The sequence below is a fragment of the Grampus griseus genome (genome assembly GCF_964374135.1).
Source record: "Grampus griseus genome assembly, chromosome: 1".
Taxonomy (NCBI): Eukaryota; Metazoa; Chordata; class Mammalia; order Artiodactyla; family Delphinidae; genus Grampus; species Grampus griseus.
In genome coordinates this window covers 57,782,290-57,802,191 of record NC_139017.1, presented here as the reverse complement: position 1 = coordinate 57,802,191, position 19,902 = coordinate 57,782,290, and the positions used below count along the sequence as shown (strand labels likewise).

Here is a 19,902-nt window from a genome sequence, read left to right as displayed (position 1 = left end):
TTCCCGTCCTACCCCTAGGTTCTTCGTGACCTTTTTTTTTATTATTCCTTAGGTTACATATATATGTGTTAGCATACGGTATTTGTTTTTGTCTTTCTGACTTACTTCACTCTGTATGACAGACTCTAGGTCCACCCACCTCACTACAGATATCTCAATTTCGTTTCTTTTTATGGCTGAGTAATATTCCATTGTATATATGTGCCACATCTTTACCCATTCATCCGATGATGGACACTTAGGTTGCTTCCATGTCCTGGCTATTGTAAATAGAGCTGCAATGAATGAACATTTTGGTACATGACTCTTTTTGAATTATGGTTTTTCAGGGTATATGCCCAGTAGTGGGATTGCTGGGTCGTATGGTAGGTCTATTTGTAGTTTTTTAAGGAAACTCCATACTGTTCTCCATAGTGGCTGTATCAATTTATATTCCCACCAACAGTTCAGAAGGTTTCCCTTTTCTCCACACCCTCTCCAGCATTTATTTCTAGATTTTTTGATGATGGCCATTCTGACCGGTGTGAGATGATATCTCATTGTAGTTTTGATTTGCATTTCTCTAATGATTAATGATGTTGAACATCCTTTCATGTGTTTGTTGGCAATCTGTATATCTTCTTTGGAGAAATGTCTATTTAGGTCTTCTGCCCGTAGCCCAATGAATAGTGTCTCAGAGTTAAGAATTTTTCCTCTAGCATGCGTATATCTAAACATTATAATTGTTTACAGTTTTAAGAATTCTTTTCAGAAGAACATTTTGCTTCTTTTCATGAGGGCATAGTATTTAAGTTTCATGTATTAGGGATTAGAGTTCATAATTAGTGCTTTTTAAACCCTGAGTACTGTTAAGGCTGCAGAAACTGGACCCTACTTCTGATCTCCACCCCCGCCCCATGCCCCACCCCCAAATCTTGGAGGAATCCTAGAATCTGTATTTTTAAAACAAGCTTCCCTGTTTTCATAGGCACTGGCTTAAAAGGGAGTGATGTAAGGAAATCACTTAATAATAAATTTATTTAGAACTGTCAACATTTTCCAGTCATCCTTGTACCTTTTTTATCTGGATGAATGACACATATAGTCAGTGTGTATATGTACTCATTTTAATAATGTTAATAATGTAGCAAGTATTGTAGTCTTTATTTGTTATAGCTTTCTTTTTTGTTTTCTAATTCGTTCATAAAAATGGTAGGCTGATAGTGCTCATTCATCAGTGGTGCTCATGATTGAGAATCTGTTATAGTTATTAGTTTATATACTTTATTCCTAAGTGAAAAGAATACAACGTGAGTAAGACATAACTTTATTGAAATCTAATGTGGCAGGCATTGTCCTAAGTGCTCTGTCTTAAGCTGACCGTTGTTGCCCCATTTTATACACAAGGAAGCTGAAGCACAAAAAGGTTCATTAACTTGCTTAAGATTGCACAGCTATTCTCTGGAGGAGCCAGGATTCAAACAGAAGTAGTTTGGTTCCAGAATCTGTGCTTCTAACCATTTCATGCTACTCATTTATAAAATAGGGGCTCTAATACTAATATGTATTTCATAGGATTGTACTTTAAGTAAATCCACATAATGCACTCAGCACAGTACTTGGCCCACATCAAGTAAATGTTACTATAATGAAAATATGGATTAGAGGGTTTACCTTTTCTGTCTTGACATATGTAAAAATTATGGCAGTACTCTATGCATCTTGGAATAAAGAGAAGGAAACAGTTCAAGGCTGGAAACTATGGGCTTGGGGCTGAAAGGATCAATATGTAAGCTTGCCTAAAACCAATTTGGAGCACACCAATTGTGAAAGTGAACTAAATTACCCAAAGCCGCAGCTAGTAAGTTGCAGATCTGGAATTTAAGCTCAGGTCTATCTAAATCCAAGGCTCTTAACTGTTTCATATAATTTCTCCCAGAAATTCTAACAAGTATACTTAAAGTTGCAAATGAACTCTTCCAACCCCTAAAATTTAGCATGAATACAACTAGTAGAGAACAAAAAAGCTTTGTGTTCAAATGCTTGGAAATCACCTAGGTTAATTGCTTTGCTTTCTAGGTGACTTTTTTCTATAATATACATTAGCTTTACTGTATGCATGATGTGCATATGTGTCTAACCAAAAGAGTGTATTTTTAGATGTCGCATTCTCAGTTTTGAAACATTTGAGAATAGCTGAAACCATAAATGTTAAAAGTTTATTTAATTCTGTTAAATGCATTTAATTGAAATTTCAGTCATACACTTACATTAGTTAAGATTTGGGTGTAAATACAGAAATCCAGTTCAAACCAGTTTATTGGTTTATATGATTGGGCACAGCTGGATCCAGGGGCCTAAATAGTCTGATTAGGTCTGTCATTCTGCCATGGCATGTTATTGCCCCCTTGGCCTCTATTATCTTCACTTACAGACGTGCTTTTCTCATGTATCAAGGATGGCCAGTAGCAACTTTAGGCTCATCATATCCATCTTCAAGCTCGTGACGAGCATGAAAAGTGGTTACAGGTCATAACTTGGTAGTTTCAGTTGAAAAATCTGGGAATTATTTGATACCTTTCTTCCCAGATGTATTGTGGGCAGAATAATGATTGTGAACTCATGTAAACCATTTTGAAAGGGTTCTAATCTTTCTGAACACATCAAAATTCTTTGTACCCATTGTTATTTATTTTATGTAAAATGAGGCTTAACAGTATTCCTTTCTTTCAGCTGTATCAGTTGGAGTAGTTACCATAAGAACCTGTTAGCCAGCAGTGATTATGAAGGCACCGTCATCCTATGGGATGGATTCACAGGACAGAGGTCAAAGGTCTATCAGGTAAATAAGGTTACTAGTTACTTGTTTTAAGTATCACATTTTCACTTTTTAATAATTGTAGAGCTTCATGTGTTTTATAGTTACAAATTTAAAGTCATTATTTAGCATTTTCTATACCTATGTAATTCCAAAGAGATGCTTCTCTGAAGCATCTCTTCAGACTTCTTGCATTTGTAGAATGTATCAAATGAATTTCCAAAAGCAGTAATTTTGTAAATGTGTATATAAAACGTTCAGGAACTACTTTGCATCTCATTTGTTTTCATAACCAGTTCTTTTCCCTCCCACCATAGTGATAAATTGGTATCAAGTTTGTTTGTTTTGCTTTATTTATTTTAAGATCTATATTCTGTTTGAGACTACTTTGTCTTCCTTCTCCATCCAGGAGCATGAGAAAAGGTGTTGGAGTGTTGACTTTAATTTGATGGATCCTAAACTCTTGGCTTCGGGTTCTGATGATGCAAAAGGTACTATTTGAGTTCCCTCCCCCAACTTAATTCCTTTTACTGACAGAGATGCAGATATTTATTGAAACTCATAACAATCCTTTGTGATTACTGATTATTCTAAACATAATCTACTAAGCACAAAAATCTATATTTCTTGGAGTGAAAGAAAAATGAATATGCTGCATCTTCATTATGATAATGTTTTCTGGGTTCATGCCACACTGTGACATTTTTATAACCAGTTCCTTTATATATACCATGAAATGAACTTCAGACATCTCTGTATTTTGAATTATATTAAATTCTGACTGCATACCAGAATCTTTTAATGAAGTTTATCATGTTTCAAGGCAAAAATTCTACATCTCTTTCTGCCAATTTTTTTTTAAAATATAAATTTATTTATTTATATTTGGCTGTGTTGGGTCTTCGTTGCTGTGTGCGGGCTTTCTCTAGTTGTGGTGAGCGGGGGCTACTCTTTGTTGTGGTGCACGGGCTTCTCATTGTCATAGCTTCTCTTGTTGCAGAGCACGGGCTCTAGACGCGCGGGCTTCATTAGTTGTGGCACATGGGCTCAGTAGTTTTGGCTTGCGGGCTCTAGAGCGCAGGCTCAGTAGTTGTGGTGCATGGGCTTAGTTGCTCCATGGCATGTGGGATCTTCCTGGACCAAGGCTCAAATCCGTGTCCCCTGCATTGGCAGGCGGATTCTTAACCACTGCTCCACCAGGGAAGCCCTCTTTCTGCCAATTTAATTTACCTCTCTTCTATTTTTGTTTTTTTTTATTTTGGTATATCCATCTTTACTATTCATTCTTTTCTGTTAACCTTACTGTCTTGTTTTGGCCTGGTTCTTCTCATCATTATATTTATAAAGCCCTGTTAACAGGTTTCCTTTATCTTAATAGCCTTAATTTCTTTGCCCTTTCCTTCTTTTCAACATGTAACTTGCAGACTAGTGGATAGATAGGCAAGGGTGGCTCTACCATTGAAAACTTTATTTCACAATGATAGAGCTGTCCTATTCTGTAAAAGGGAAATGACATGACTGGCTTGACCCCAAAAAAGTTTTAGATCAGAAAGTAGCAAGTTGTTTACCCACAGTATATATAGATTGTAATACTTCGCTTTGCAATTGCTTTAAGAAATTATCTTCGAATTTCTGAATTATTTAGAGAATTGTGCTACAATTGACATTTTTATGTTGGAATACAAAGCTACATTAATTAAACTTTTTTTAAAAAAAATAATGTAGTGGGGTAGACTTTATTGAGAATACTTGTGTACTTCCTCAGGAAAATAGAAGTAATTTAAGTAGGAAGAGCAATTTAAGTAGGAAGAGATTTTTTTTTTAAATTACTTACTGATTTTATTTTTTTTAATTTATTTTTGGCTGCATTGGGTCTTCGTTGTGGCAAGCGGGGGCTACTCTTCTTTGCGGTGCGCGTGCTTCTCATTGCAGTGGCTTCTCTTCTTGCGGAGCATGGAGTCTAGGCGCATGGGCTTCAGTAGTTGTGGCACGTGGTCTCAGTAGTTGTGGCACACGGGGTTAGTTGCTCCGCGGCATGTGGGATCTTCCCAGAGCAGGGATTGAACCCGCGTCCCCTGCATTGGCAGGCAGGTTCTTAACCACTGCGCCACAAGGGAAGTCCCTTGATTTTAAATTGTATTAAGATACACATAAAATAAACCATTTTAACCATTTTAAAGTATACTGCTTAATGGCATTAAGTACCTTCACATTGTTGTGCATCCTTCACCACTGTCAATCCATAGAACCTTTTTCGTATTGCAAACCTGAAACTCTGTGTCAGAAGCTGTTTCTGTTTTACTGAAACAGTAACTCCCCATTCCCCCTTCACCAGCCCCTGGCAATCACCTTTCTAATTTCTGTTTCTTGTGACTGGTTTATTTCACTTAGCATAATGTCTTTTAGGTTCATCCATGTTGTAGCATGTGTTAGAATTTTGTTCTTTTATAAGACCAAAAAATAATCTATTGTATGAATATACCACATTTTGTTTCATTCGTTGATGGATAGACACTTGGTTGCTTCCCCTTTCTGGCTATTGTGAATAATGCTGCTATGAACATGAATGGCAAAATATCTCTTCATATCCCTGCTTTAAGTTCTTCTGGGTATATACTCAGAAATGGAATTGCTGGATCATATGATACATACTTAATTTTTTTAGGAACTGCCATTCTGTTTCCCACAATGGCTGCACCATTTTATATTCCCACCAACAGTACCCAACTATTTCCATTTCTCCACATCCTTGCCAATACCTGTTCTTTTATTTTTCCTTTTTTTTTTAATAATGATTTTAATGGGTATGAAGTGGTATCTTACTGTGGTTTTGCTTTGCTGGCATTTCCCCAGTGATAGTGATGTTGAACATTTTTTCATGTGCTTATTAGCCATTTGTATATCTTCTGAGGAGAAAGGTTTATTCAGGTCCTATGCCAATTTTTTAATTGGGTTTTGTTGTTATTGAGTTTTGGAGTTCTCTATGTATTCTGAATATTAATCCCTTATCATGATTATCAAATATCCATTATATATGATTTATTAATATGTGCTTTGATGCACACAATTTTTTCATACTGATGAATTCCAAATTGCCTATTTTTTTCTTTTGTTGCCTGTGCCTTTCGTGTCATATTCAAGAAGTCATTGCCAAATCCAATGTAATAAAGCTTATGGCCTATTTTTCCGTCTAACAGCTTTATGGTTTTAGCTCTTACATTTGTGGCTTTGATCCATTTTGAGTTCACTTTTGTATATGGTGTAAAGTAAGGGTCTGACTTCATTTTTTACATGTGAATATCCAGTTTTCCCAGAACCACTTGTTGAAAAGATTGTCCTTTCTCCATTGAAAAGTCTTAGCACCCTAGTTAAAAATCATTTTATCATATCTCTGAGGGCTTATTTTTGGACTCTGTTCTTTTCCACTGGTCTATATATTTGTCATTATGCCACTACCATACTGTTTTGATTACTGTAGCTTTGTTTTGAAATCAGGAAGTGAGTCTTCCATTATTTTTTCTTCTTTTTCAAGATTGTTTTGGCTATTTTAGATCTATTAAGATTCTACATAAATCTTAGGATGGATTTCATTCTATTTCTGCAAAAAAAAACTTCATTGAGATTTTGTTACAGATTGCATTGAGGCTTATCGATTTAATTGATCTTTTCAAACCAGCTTTTGGTTTCATTGGTTTTCTCTATTGACTTCCTGATTTTAATTTATTGACTTTTGCTCTAATTTTTATTACTTCCCTTCTGCTTACTTTAGATTTAATTTGCACTTCTATTTCTAGTTTCCTAAATTGGAAGCTCAGATTATTGATTTTGCATCTTTTTTCTTTGCTTAATATGTGCATTCAGTGCTATAAATTTTCCTCTGAGTGCTGCATCCCACAGATTTTGATAAGTTATATCTTCATTCTCATTTAGTTCAAAATATTCTTAAATTTCGCTTGAGGTTTTTTATTTGACTTATGTATTACTTAGAAGCATGTTGTTTGATCTCCAAGTATAATTCCATTGTGGTCTAAGAAATACACTGTATGATTTCCATTCTTTTAAATTTGTTAAGGTGTGTTTTACGGCTCAGAATGGATGAATGTTGCATGTGACTTTGAGAAGAATGTGTATCCCACTGTTGTTGGATAAAGTAATATGTAGATATCAATTATATTCAGTTGATTTATGGTTCTGTTGAGTTCAACTGTGTCCTTACTGATTTTCTGCTTGCTGTATCTGTCCATTTCTGATAGAAGGGTGTGACATTTTTTAGATTCTACATTAATCTGTGTATTTCTTCTTTTACTATACCACATTGTCTTGATTTGTAGCTTAAGTCTTGAAATCATTTAGTGTGAATCCTTCATCTTTGTTCTTAAAAATGATTTTAGCTCTTTACTTTCTCTGCTTTCCCATAAACAGTTTAGAATCAAGTTGCCAGTACCTACAGAAAATCCTGCTGGAATTTTGATTGAGATAGTATTGAATCTATAGATTAATATGGGATGAATTGATATCTTAATGCATTGAGACTTCCATTCCAGAACGTGGTTTATCTCTTCATATTTAGTCCTTTCTGGATTTCTCTTATCATAGTTTTATTGTTTTATAGTTTTTGAATGCAGATCTTGCACATTATTACAACTAAATAGTTTAATATTTGGTGCTATTGAAAATGGTATTTAAAATATTAATATCCATTCATTTTTTACTAGTTTATAGAAAAACAATTGATTTTTTAAATATAAATTACATTTCAACAACCTTGCTAAAGCACTCTTTACTTTTTTTTTTTTTACATCTTTATTGGAGTATAATTGCTTTACAATGGTGTGTTAGTTTCTGCTTTATAACAAAGTGAATCAGTTATACATATACATATGTTCCCATATCTCTTCCCTCTGCATCTCCCTCCCTCCCAACCCCCCTCTCCCACCCCTCTAGGTGGTCACAAAGCACCGAGCTGATCTCCCTGTGCTATGCGGCTGCTTCCCACTAGCTATCTATTTTACGTTTGGTAGCGTATATATGTCCATGCCACTCTCTCACTTTTGACTGCACTCTTTACTTTTAAGAGATTATGTGTGGCGATTCCTTGGGCCAATCATGTTGGCAAACAGAAACATTAATACCTTTTCATTTTCAACATGTGTGCCTTTCTCTTTTTCTTGCTTGCTTTATTGTACTTGCAGGAACTTCCAGAACAAGAGTGGTGACAGCAAATATCCTTGCCTTGTTCCTGATCTTATGCGGAAAGCTTATAGTCTTTCATCATCAATATGATGTTAGATTTAGGTTTTGCATTAGGCATTTTTTTGTGTCAAGTTAAGGAAGTTCTGTTCTAGTTTGCTGAGAATTTTTTATCATGAATGGATGTTGAATTTTGTCATGCTTTTTCTGTATCTATTGAGATGATTCTATTGTTTTTCAGTATCATGAACTATAATGATCTGTTTTTTTTTAATTAATTTATTTTATTTTATTTATTTTGACTGTGTTGGGTCTTTGTTGCTGTGCGCGGGCTTTCTCTAGTTGCGGCAAAGGAGGGCTACTCTTCATTGCAGTGTGCAGGCTTTTCATTGCAGTGGCTTCTCTTGTTGCAGAGAACGGGCTCTAGGCACGCGGGCTTCAGTAGCTGTGGCTCGTGGGCTCAGTAGTTATGGCTCGCAGGCTCTAGAGCGCAGGCTCAGTAGTTGTGGCGCACGGGCTTAGTTGCTCCGCTGCATGTGGGATCTTCCTGGACCAGAGCTCAAATCCGTTTCCCCTGTATTGGCAGGCAGATTCTTAACCACTGCGCCACCAGGGAAGCCCTGTAATGATCTGTTTTCAAATCTTGAGGTAGCCTTACATTTCCAGGAAAAACCTCATCTTGGTCATGATGTATTATCTGTCTTTTCTATATTGTTAGATTTGATTTGCTAATTTTTTGGGGGGGAATTTTTACATCTATGTTTATGAGGGTTATTTTTTCTATGCTTGTAATGTCTTTTTGTATCAGGATAATGCTGGCCTCCTAAAATGATTTTCCTTTTTCTGTGTGTGTACCCCTGGGTGGGGTGGGTGGAGGGAAGTGATTATTTAGAATTGTTACTGTTTTACTCTTAAATGTTTGGTAGAATTTGTTATTGAAGCTTTCTGTCCTGGAGTTTTCTTTGTTTGAAGGTTTTAACTAAGAACTTAATTTCTTCAGTAGATTTAGAACTGTTCAATTAATCTATTTCTTTTTGAGCGAGTTTTGATAGTTTGTATCTTTCAGGAATTGGTATTTTGTGTCCTTTCTTTTTTTATTATTTATGTACTTAGATCAATGTGATGTTAGGTTTATCAATCTTATTGATCTTTTCAAATATCTGATTTTATTGGGTTTTCTCTTTTCAGTTTCATTGATGTTTGTCCATTAATTTTTTCTTCTTGCTTTGGGTTTAATTTCTTCTTTTTCTAGGTTGTTACAGTTGAAGTTTATGTCATTGATTTGAGCATTTATCTTTTCTAATATAAATATTTTTTGTTATACATTTCCCTTTAAGCACTACTTTAGCTGATCCCACAGATTTTCATATAATGTGTTTTTCATTCAATTTAAGATTACATCTGTGACTTCCCCAGTGGTCCAGTGGTTAAGACTCCGTGCTTCCACTGCAGGGGGCACAGGTTTTATCCTTGGTCAGAGAACCACATGCCACGCGGCACAGCCAAAAAATAAATAAATAAATAATATAAAAATAAATAAATAAAATTACATCTAATATCTCTTGTGATTGTCTTGCTTGGCTAAGAATTATTTTAAAATATTTTAACATTTTCCATCTTTTTAAAAAAATGTCAGAGCTCTTACTGTTATGGATTTATAGCTTAATTCTTTTAAAATTACAGAACATATTTTTATATAATTTTAATCCTTTTAAATTTGTTATGATTTGTGGCCCAGAATACAGTCTACCCTGGTAAATATTCCAAGTGCATCGAAAAAATCTATACTCTGCTGTTTGATGGAGTGTTCTATAAGTGTCAGATCAATCTTGTTGATAATATTTTTTTGGTTTTCTATTTCCCCCCTTTTTTGGTCTCCTTGTTTTATTAATTATGAAACAGGAGTGTTGAAATCTAGTTTTATTTCTCTTTTCAGTTATCTTGGGGAGGAGGGTGTTTTGCCTCATTTTGGGGGGAAGTTCTATTGTTAGGGTCAGGAACATTTAGAAATCTTATATTTTCTTGGTGAACTGACCCTTTTATCAGTATTTAGTGTCACTCTTCATCCCTATTGATATTCTTTCTTCTGAAACTGCTTTGTTAGATATTCATCAAACCAGTAATTTCATTCTTTTCTCCTTTGGGATTCCAACTGCATGAATGTTAGACCTTTTTATTTTGTCTTATAGGTCCCTGAGACTCTGTCCTTTTCTTGTCAATATTTTTTCCTTTCTTCAGATTGAGTAATTTGTCTTCTGTCTTCTCGTTCACTAACTTTTATGTGTCCATCTCCCTTTTGCTATGAATTTACCTCAGTGAATCTTTTATGTAAATTACTGTAATTGTTTTAAAATTTTCTATTTTGTTCTTTTTCACAGTTTCCATATCTCTCTGAATACATCTCTCTTTCCATTAATTTTAAACGTTTATTACTTTTACCCCATGGAACATAGTTACAATAGTTGCTTTAACATCTGTTTTATAGCATTGCTCTGTTGATTGCATCTTCCTTTGAAAATTCTTCACATTTTCCTGGATTTTTGTATGTTGAGTTATTTTGAGGTTTTATGTTAAGCATTTTGAATATTATTTTATACAACTCTGGGTACTGTGCAGATTTTCTGGAGAGTGCTTTGTTTTGTTTTTTTAAATCGGGTAACCAGTTGGTTTAGATTTTGACTGTGAGTTCTATCGTGCCTATGTGAGTGCTTGTTTTACTGTCAGGTCAGTTTTCAAAGCCTTTGCTGTGCTCCATTGGTTTGTCTGATGCATATGCCAGTCAGAGGTTAATCTGGAAATTAGTAAGTCTTTTCAAACGTAGTTCAATGCTCATAGCCTTTGCCATTCTACTTTGTGTCCATCTTGCACATAGAACTCAGAAGTAACTATAAGCCTTATGCTGTTCATACACAGAAGTATGGGATCTCCTTTTCCAGTGCTTTCTTTTTGAAGTTTCTCCTGCACACTCTTCATCCCCCAGAGTCTTTTTTACTGAGGGTTTCTCCAGAAAGTAGGGTTTTCTGTACAGAGGAGTTACTCCTTTTTGTGGCCGTGGAGATGGAGTTTCTCTTGGTGCATTAGCTTCCCATGCTGATGCAGCTCTGTGACTAAAGCCCTCCCTTGGGGAAGAGTTGAAAGAGAAAAAGGATGAAACAAAAGAAAAACAATGAAAATTACTCCCAAACCTCTGGCTTGCAAGAACCCCTTTTATTAGTCTTATGGCCAGATACACAGGGATTTTCCTTAGTTTTTGCTGATTGAGGTACTGACTTTGCCTCTCTGTGGGAGAATAGAGGGAGGAGCAAAACAGTATTCTCACCTCCATGTTGGTCACTTCCTAAGTCTTGAATTTCCTCCCCCGCATGACTGGTTTTCCTTATTATTCACATTCCTCAGAGAGTCACTTTCTGTTTTCTTGATAATTGTCCAGAGTAAACTCACAGTGAGAGAGACTGACAGATTACTCTGTCTTGGTTGGTACTAACATTCCCAAGTGCATTTAAGCCTTTCTCAGAAGTGTTACAGACATACCTCGTTTTATTGCACCTTGCTGATACTATGTTTATTACAAATTGAGGGTTTATGGTAACCCTGTATAGAGCAAGTCTATTGGCGCCATTTTTCAACAGCTTTTGCTCATTTCATGTCTCTCTGTCACATTTTGGTAATTCTCACAAAACTTCAAACTTATTCAGTATTTTTGTATGTGTTATGGTGATCTGTTATCAGTGATCTTTGGTGTTTCTATTGTAATTGTTTTGGAGTGCCACACACTGCACCTATATAAGATGGCAAACTTAATCGATAAACGTAGTGTGTGTTCTGATTGCTCCACCCCTGTCCGTTCCTCTGTCTCTCTCCTTCTCCTCAGGCCTCCCTATTCTCTGAGACATAACAATGTTGAAATTAGGCCAGTTAATGACCCTCTGTTGGCCTCTAATTGTTCAAGTGAACAGAAGAGTTGCACATCTCACTTTATTATTTATTTATTTTTTATAAATCGAAGTATAGTTGATTTACAATGTTTGTGTTAATTTCTGCTGTGCAGCAAAGTGATTCAGTTATACATATATATACATTTTTTTCACATTCTTTTCCATTATGGTTTAACTATACTGAATATAGTCCTCTGTGCTCTACAGTAGGACCTTATTGTTTATCCATCCTATATATAATAGCTTACATATGCTAACCGCAACCTCCAACTCCATCCCTCTCCCATTCCCCTCCCCCTTGGCAACCACCAATCTGTTCTCTAAGTCTGTGAGTCTGTTTCTGTTTCGTAGGTAAATTCATTTGTGTCATACTTTAGATTCCACATATAAGTGATGTCATATGGTATTTGTCTTTCTCTTTCTCATCTCGCTTAGTATGATGATCTCTAGGTCCATCCATGTTGCTGCAAATGGCATTATTTCATTCTTTTTTATGGCTGAGTAGTAATCCATTGTATGTATGTATGTATGTGTATATATATATATATATATATACACATATATATATATATATATACCACATTTTCTTTATCCATTCCTCTGTTGATGGACATTTAGATTTTATCCATGTCTTGACTATTGTGAATACTGCTGCTTTGAACATAGGGGTGTATGTATCTTTTTGAATTATAGTTTCATCCAGATATATGCTCAGGAGTGGGATTGCTGGATCATATGGCAACTCTATATTTAGTTTTTTGAGGAACCTCCATACTGTTTTCCATAGTGTCTGCACCAACTTACATTTCCACCAACAGTTTCCACCAACAGTTCCCTTTTCTCCACACCCTCTCCAGCATTTGTTATTTGTAGGTTTTTTGATGATGGCCATTTGACCACTGTGAGGTGGTACTTCATTGTTGTTTTGATTTCTCTAATAATTAGTTATGATGTTGAGCATCTTTTCATGTGACACATCTAACTTTAAATCAAAAGCTAGAAATGATTAAGGTTAGTGAAGAAGACATGTTGAGAGTCAAGATAGGCTGAAAGCTAGGCCTCTTGCACCAAACACTTAGCCAAGTTGTGAATGCTAAGGAGAAGTTCTTGAAGGAAATTAAAAGTGTTATTCCAGTGAACACATGGATGATAAGAAAGTGGAATAGCCTTATTGCTGATATGAAGAAAGTTTTAGTGGTCTGGATAGAAGATCAAATATTCCCTTAAGCCAAAGCCTAATCCAGAGCAAGGCCCTAACTCTTCAATTCTGTGAAGGCTGAGAGAGGTGAGGAAGTTGCAGAAGAAAAGTTTGAAGCTAGCAGAGGTTGGCTCATGTGGTTTAAGGAAAGAAACTGTCTTTACAACATAAAAGTGCACGGTGAAGCTGCAAGTGCTGATTAGAAGCTGTTGCATAACTGATTCACTTTGTTACAAAGCAGAAACTAACACACCATTGTAAAGCAATTATACTCCAATAAAGATGTTAAAATAAATAAATAAATAAAAAGCTGTTGCAAATTATCCAGAAGATATAGCTAAGATAATGAAGGTGGCTCCACTAAACAACATATTTTCAATGTAGATGAAACAGTATTATATTGAAAGAAGATGCCATCTAGAATTTCCATAACTAGAGAAGTCAGTGCCTGGTTTCAGAGCTTTAAAGGACAGGCCGACTCTTGTTGGGGCTAAAGCAGCTGGTAACTTGAAATTGAAGCCAGTGCTCATTTGCCATTTTGAAAATTGTAGGGCCCTTAAGAATTATGCTAAATCCACTCTGCCTGTGCTCCTTAAATGGAACAACAAAGCCTTCATGACAGCACATCTGATTACAACATGGTTTGCTGAATATTTTAATAAGCCCACTGTTGAGACCTCCTGCTCAGAAAAAAAGATTCCTTTCAAAATAGTACTGCTCATTGACAATGCTCCTGGTCATCCAAGACCTCTGATGGAGAGAGACAATGAGACTAATGTTGTTTTCATGCCTGCTAATACAACATCCATTCTACAGCCTATAGATCAAGGAGTAATTTCAACTTTCAAATCTTATTATTTAAGAAATACATTTTGTAAGGCTATATGTGCCATAGATAGTGATTCCTCTGATGAATCTGGGCAAAGTCAATTGAAAACAGAGAAATTGTTCATGAAAGGACGAGTTAATAGATGGGGCAGACTTCATTGCTGTCTTACTTTAAGAAGTTGCTGCAGCCACCCCAAGCCTTCAGCAACCACCATTCTGATCAGTCAGCAGCCATCAACTTAGAGGCAAAACAGTCTACCAGTAAAAAGACTCAGATGATGGTTGCCATTTTTTAGCAATAAAATATTTTTTAATTAAGGTGTGTAAAATTTTTTTTTTTTAGATATAACGCTACTGCACATTTAATAGACTGCAGTATAATATAAACATGGATTTTACATGTACTGGGAAAACAAACATTTTGTGACTCCCTTAATTACAGTACTTGCTTTATTGTGGTGGCCTGGAACAAAACCCTCTATACAGGAATGCCTGTATTTACTGTTTCTTAAATATATTTATCACTCCTTGACTGGTGATTTTACTTATAAAATATAGCCTTTATAATAATTTTATAGTAAGAATATTTTTTAAATTACTTTTAATGTATTTTACACAAAAATATTTAACATTTTTTATATTTGTTGTTTGATCAATTTTTAACCATTATTAACAATGGAAGTTATTTTTTCATTGCATAATTAAATACTTAGTCCTTACAAATGATATTTTTCTGATCTGTATATTTTAACAATAGTTTAATTCCTCATAAATGATGACTGAACTTTTTTCCCCGACAGATCAACCATGTTGATCTACCTTCTCTAAGCCAGTTATAAGATAAAAAGTTAAAAAATAAAAGTAAAAACAGTTTACTTCCAATTATATGTGCACATATTTGCATGTTAAAGAACTGTCAGTACCTAGCAAGGTAATCAGAAAAGAGTTTCATGTGCCATTTTATAAGTTCTTTTGGGAAAATGTATTTTCCTTTTAAAATACATAACCTAAGAGTCATCCAATAAATAATCTTGTTTTTGAAATAGAATAAGCACATTCTTTTTTTGTTTGTTTTTTGCGGTACGCGGGCCTCTCACTGTTGTGGCCTCTCCCGTTGCGGAGCACAGGCCCCGGACGCGCAGGCTCAGCGGCCATGGCTCATGGGCCCAGCCGCCCCGCGGCATGTGGGATCCTCCCAGACCGGGGCACGAACCCATCCCCTGCATCGGCAGGCGGACTCTCAACCACTGCGCCACCAGGGAAGCCCAGCACATTCTTTAAAGGTTTTTTCCCCTCCACATATGAGTTTTAAGAATTTAGGCTTTAGGACACCCTAAATTTAGCCTGATTTATTCTAAATTTTCATAGTTGTATATGTTAATGTAAAAATGCTGAATTTGAAATCTTGGTAAATTTCAAAAATTAATTTTACTTAACTCATACTGAATGAAATGCTTCCACTTCTTATCATCAGAGGACTAAAAAATGAACTGCAACATAATAAATAAACAGCATTATGATAACAGTTACATTCCCATAAGTTATAACTCTACTAAGTATAATATCTCCTGGATCCAAAAGAAATTAAAAGGCTTGTGTTGGCCAGCATCCCAGATGGACCCCAGTGATCTTTGGTTTCTATTATTCCCACACTTGTTTAGTTCCCCTGCTTCCCCATTGCTCCAGTCTGCATGATAGCAGAATACTGTAGAAATGAAGGTATGTCCCTTCTGAAATTAGTTTATCTGTCTTCATTATTCTCTTTCCATTCACTTGGTTTGGGAGAAGCTAGCTGTATCATAAGCCCAAATGGTGGGGAACCGAATCCTCACGCCAAGAGCTGTGTTGAGTGAACTTTGAAACGAATTCTTCAGCTCAGCTTTACTGTGACCTCTGAGCCTTGACACGGGGAGCCAAAAGCACCCAGCCAAGCTGCTTGGAGATTCCTGATTCTCAGAAACTATGTGACATAGTAAATTTTGTTGTTTTAAGTTGCTAAGTTTTGGGGCAATTTGCTGTGCAACACTAGCTAACTAATGTGACAAGGCCTGTTTTCTCTCTGATGAAGTTTAAAAGAAAAACTTACGTTTGATAATCAGCATTGTCAAAGTACACATCTTTGTGTTTAATCTTTTACACTTTTTTAGGCTTATCAAATAGTATAGATGTTTATGATAGTTTTGGGTGAAGCAGCATTCTCCCTTTTAATTCATTCTGTTTTCTGTAGGATCTAGACAGTAGTTCAGAAGTGGGTTCAGTAGTACCAGATATGAATCATACTCATACTTGCACATTCTCACTAAAGACAGGCTTTCTTATTGTGTCAAACTCCTGGGCCTGTTTCCTTTATCTTTTACAATGAATTCTTTCTTAGGAAGCTTTGTGCAAATAGATATACAGTGGACCCAGTCTGAAAAGCTCAGAAACATAAATCCTGCACATTGAAATTGGTACTGACATTATTATAGATATGTAATGTGTTCTGTTTTTGGAAAAAATAATTTTGAACAAAAGAACTTAGGGAGTGTTTAACCCAGACTTTAAAGATTTGTAGATGATAAACCTCACCAATCCTCTAGGGTAGTTGGATTTTTTTAAATTCAGGACTTTTTAATGGGACTTAAGATTCAGGTGATACTCAAAAAACCAGAAAAATAAAAAAACAAAAATTTTTCTTTACCTATTAACATTAATCAAACTTGTAATAAAACACTTAGTTATAAGTAAAAAATTCATTTCCTAAAGGGAGCTAGATAGTACTCAGAACAAGTTTTTTTTTTTTTTAGTCTCCTACATTTTGACATGATTTTCCTAGGAGTCACTATTTTGATTTTTTTCTGAGTGTCACAGGAGACTAAATAAGGGCAGTGTATTTTGTTTGATTGAATTGCTTTAGCTCTTCACCTTGAGGATATTTTCTTTTAAATTCGCCTTTGTTTTTTCTTGCCAAAAGGAATTTTCACAATAAATGTTGAGACTGTAATTTTGTAGTTAAAAGAAATTCTTACTATCAGACTTTTACGGAGAAAGGAACCATAGTTCCTTATTGTGAAGAACATCTCATTTATATTTGTCTTAGACATTTTTTTTTTTTTTTTTGGCCACACCACGCAGCTTGCAGATCTTAGTTCCTCTTAACAGGGATCAAACCCGGCCCCTGGAGGTGAGAGCGCCAAGTCCTAACCACTGGGCCGCCAGGGAATTCCCAGTCTTAGACATTTTCTTCCGGTACTTTTATTGATTTCTTTCTCCAAAAGATTATACTATTTTACCTTTTGACCTATGATGTTATCTTAGGATATTAAGTTGATTTTAATGTTATTTCATCATATCTGTTATATTAGTTCCCTAGGGCTGCCATAGCAGCGTACCACTACATGCCTGGCTCCTACAATAGAAATTTATTCTCTCACAGTACTACAGGCTTAGAAGCCCGGAGTAAGGTATTGGTAGGGCCATTCTCCCTCTGAAGACTCTAGGGAAGAATCCGTCCTTGCTGCCTTCCCAGCTTCTGGTGGTTACGTAGCAGTCCTTGCATTCTTTTACTTGTAGCTGCATCCAACTTCTGCCTCTCTCTACACATTGCCTTCTTCACTCTTTGCCTCTGTAGCCAAGTCTCCCTCGCCTTATAAAGGTATCAGTCATTGGATTTAGGGCCCATCCTATTCCAGTATGACCTCATCTTAACTTGATTACATCTGTAAAGACCGTATTTCAAAATAAGTTGACACTCATAGGTACCTAGTGTTAGGACTTCAACGTATCTTTTTGTGGAGAACAATTTAATCCACAATACCTGTTCTCTTTAATAACTAATAACTTAATAACAGTATTATATTCCTTATGCATTTTTCTTTTCTATGCTTTATATATTCAGTGTATCTTTATAGTATTTTAAACCTTAGGTATCCTTACAGTTCAGACAGTTATATTAGATTCTAATATCTTATGTGTTGAAAATTATAACCATGGTGGTTACCATTATGTCTTATTTTTAAAATGTAAATGATTACTCCATTGAGAAAATTACTTTGAAATAAAGAAGAAGACCTCACTTCTAAGTTAGCTGTTGTTCTGTTAGTTCTGGTTCATTTTTATGACTACTCATATTTAATAGTCATGAAACACTGATATATAATCCTTGTTTTTAAAGGTTCTTAGTGATTAGTAGTGAGGTTATGGGATTAGTAGGTGCTTCATAAATATTTGTTGTGGATTAACTTTGGCTTGCCACACTGTTAGAGTACAGTCCTACCACTTGATATTCTAATCTATAAGTACTATTTGACATGCAGACTTTTAATTACATCTAGCCATCTCATCTCAGAATTGTGTATCTTAATTGCCTGAACAATTGTATGTTGACTGAAATAGCACGATTCCTATTGGAAAATAACATGAAACAAATCAAACATTTCTATTTAAAACTGTTATTTTTTTATTTTAGTAATGAGTATCTTATGTTTCTCTGGGAAGGCTAATAGATTCATCAGGTATTTTCTTTGGTTTTTTTTTTGCGGTACGCGGGCCTCTCACTGTTGTGGCCTCTCCCGTTGCGGAGCACAGGCCCCTGACGCGCAGGCTCAGCGGCCATGGCTCATGGGCCCAGCTGCTCCGCGGCATGTGGGATCCTGCCGGACCAGGGCACAAACCCGTGTCCCCTGCGTCGGCAGGCAGACTCTCAACCACTGCGCCACCAGGGAAGCCCAATTCATCAGGTTTTAAATAATTTTTTTTAATGATTAATTTTTATTCAGAGGTTTCACATATTTAAAGAAATTTTCTATTCTTGTGAAATTCTATTCATAGAAGATAAATGATCCTGTTCACACAGAGGAAGTCTCTATTCTTATGAAATAACATTCATAGAAGTGGTAGTTGTTGGAACCATTTTTATGTTTTTCACTCCTATTTAAAGATCACTGTATTAATAATCCTAAAAAGATTCTAAAATTTTATTATGCCTCCAGCTCTATATTTTGGTTTTCAACTCTGCTTTACACATTAGAATCACTCAGAAGGCTTTTTTTTAAAAATTAATTTATTTATTTTTGGCTGCGTTGGGTCTTCATTGCAGTATGCAGGCTTCTCATTGCGTTGGCTTCTCTTGTTGTGGAGCACAGGCTCTAGGTGCGCGGGCTTCAGTAGTTGTGGCACATGGGCTCAGTAGTTGTGGCACACAGGCTTAGTTGCTCTGAGGCATGTGAGATCTTCCTGGACCAGGGCTTGAACCCGTGTCCCCTGCACTGGCAGGTGGATTCTTAACCATTGCGCTACCAGGGAAGCCCCCGGAGAGCTTTTTAAAAAACCACCAATACCTGGACCCCATCTGGGCACTGTCCTGATGAGACATTGGGACCCATAGAATGATGGGTTAGGAAGGCTTTTGTTGTTGTTGTTATTGTTGTTAATGTTTGTTATTAATCCTAATGTGCAACCAGGATCGTAACCTGTATCTTGAAAGTCTATTTGTATTCTAGTGTCTACTAAGACATTTTTGTTTAAAAATGATATGGTTGCTCTGGTAACTCACAAGATAACATCTCACTTTTATACTTCTGTTTTCAGATCTGACCTGCTCTGATCAGTCAGCTTTTCACTCCCTAATCCTTACAAATCTCAATATGTACCATTGGAATGGACTAAATATCAAATATTAAAGCAAAATTTTAAAGTTCAGCTAAGCAATTCTGTCATCTGTTACTTTAGACGTACTAAATCATACAACTAAGTTCCCATGTAAAATTTTAAAATCATGGAATTCTTAATTGAAAGATGAAATAAGAACTGCTCCCAGGTACTTTAAAAGATATTTGTGTTTATATCATATATACAATCTGATATATATCGTACATGTGAAAATGTGTGTGTATGTGTGTATGTGAGGTTCTCAAAAGTGTAATAGGTTGGACGATAAACCATGTAGTTGCCTTACTCATACACACACACACACA

At 35.7% G+C, this 19,902-nt stretch overlaps 1 protein-coding gene across 5 annotated transcripts in view; it reads left to right on the top strand.

The window, feature by feature from the left end:
- The window catches only part of COP1 (COP1 E3 ubiquitin ligase), a gene marked incomplete at its 3' end in the record, with an annotated part of 273,496 nt that overhangs the window by 158,743 nt on the left and 94,851 nt on the right, over positions 1-19,902 (top strand). For all 5 annotated transcript variants that reach the window (XM_082656826.1, XM_082656825.1, XM_082656827.1 and 2 more), the window contains exons 13-14: positions 2,713-2,821; positions 3,207-3,288. In XM_082656826.1, the coding sequence (XP_082512952.1) occupies positions 2,713-2,821; positions 3,207-3,288 (191 nt within the window). The remainder of the gene's footprint in view (positions 1-2,712; positions 2,822-3,206; positions 3,289-19,902) is intronic.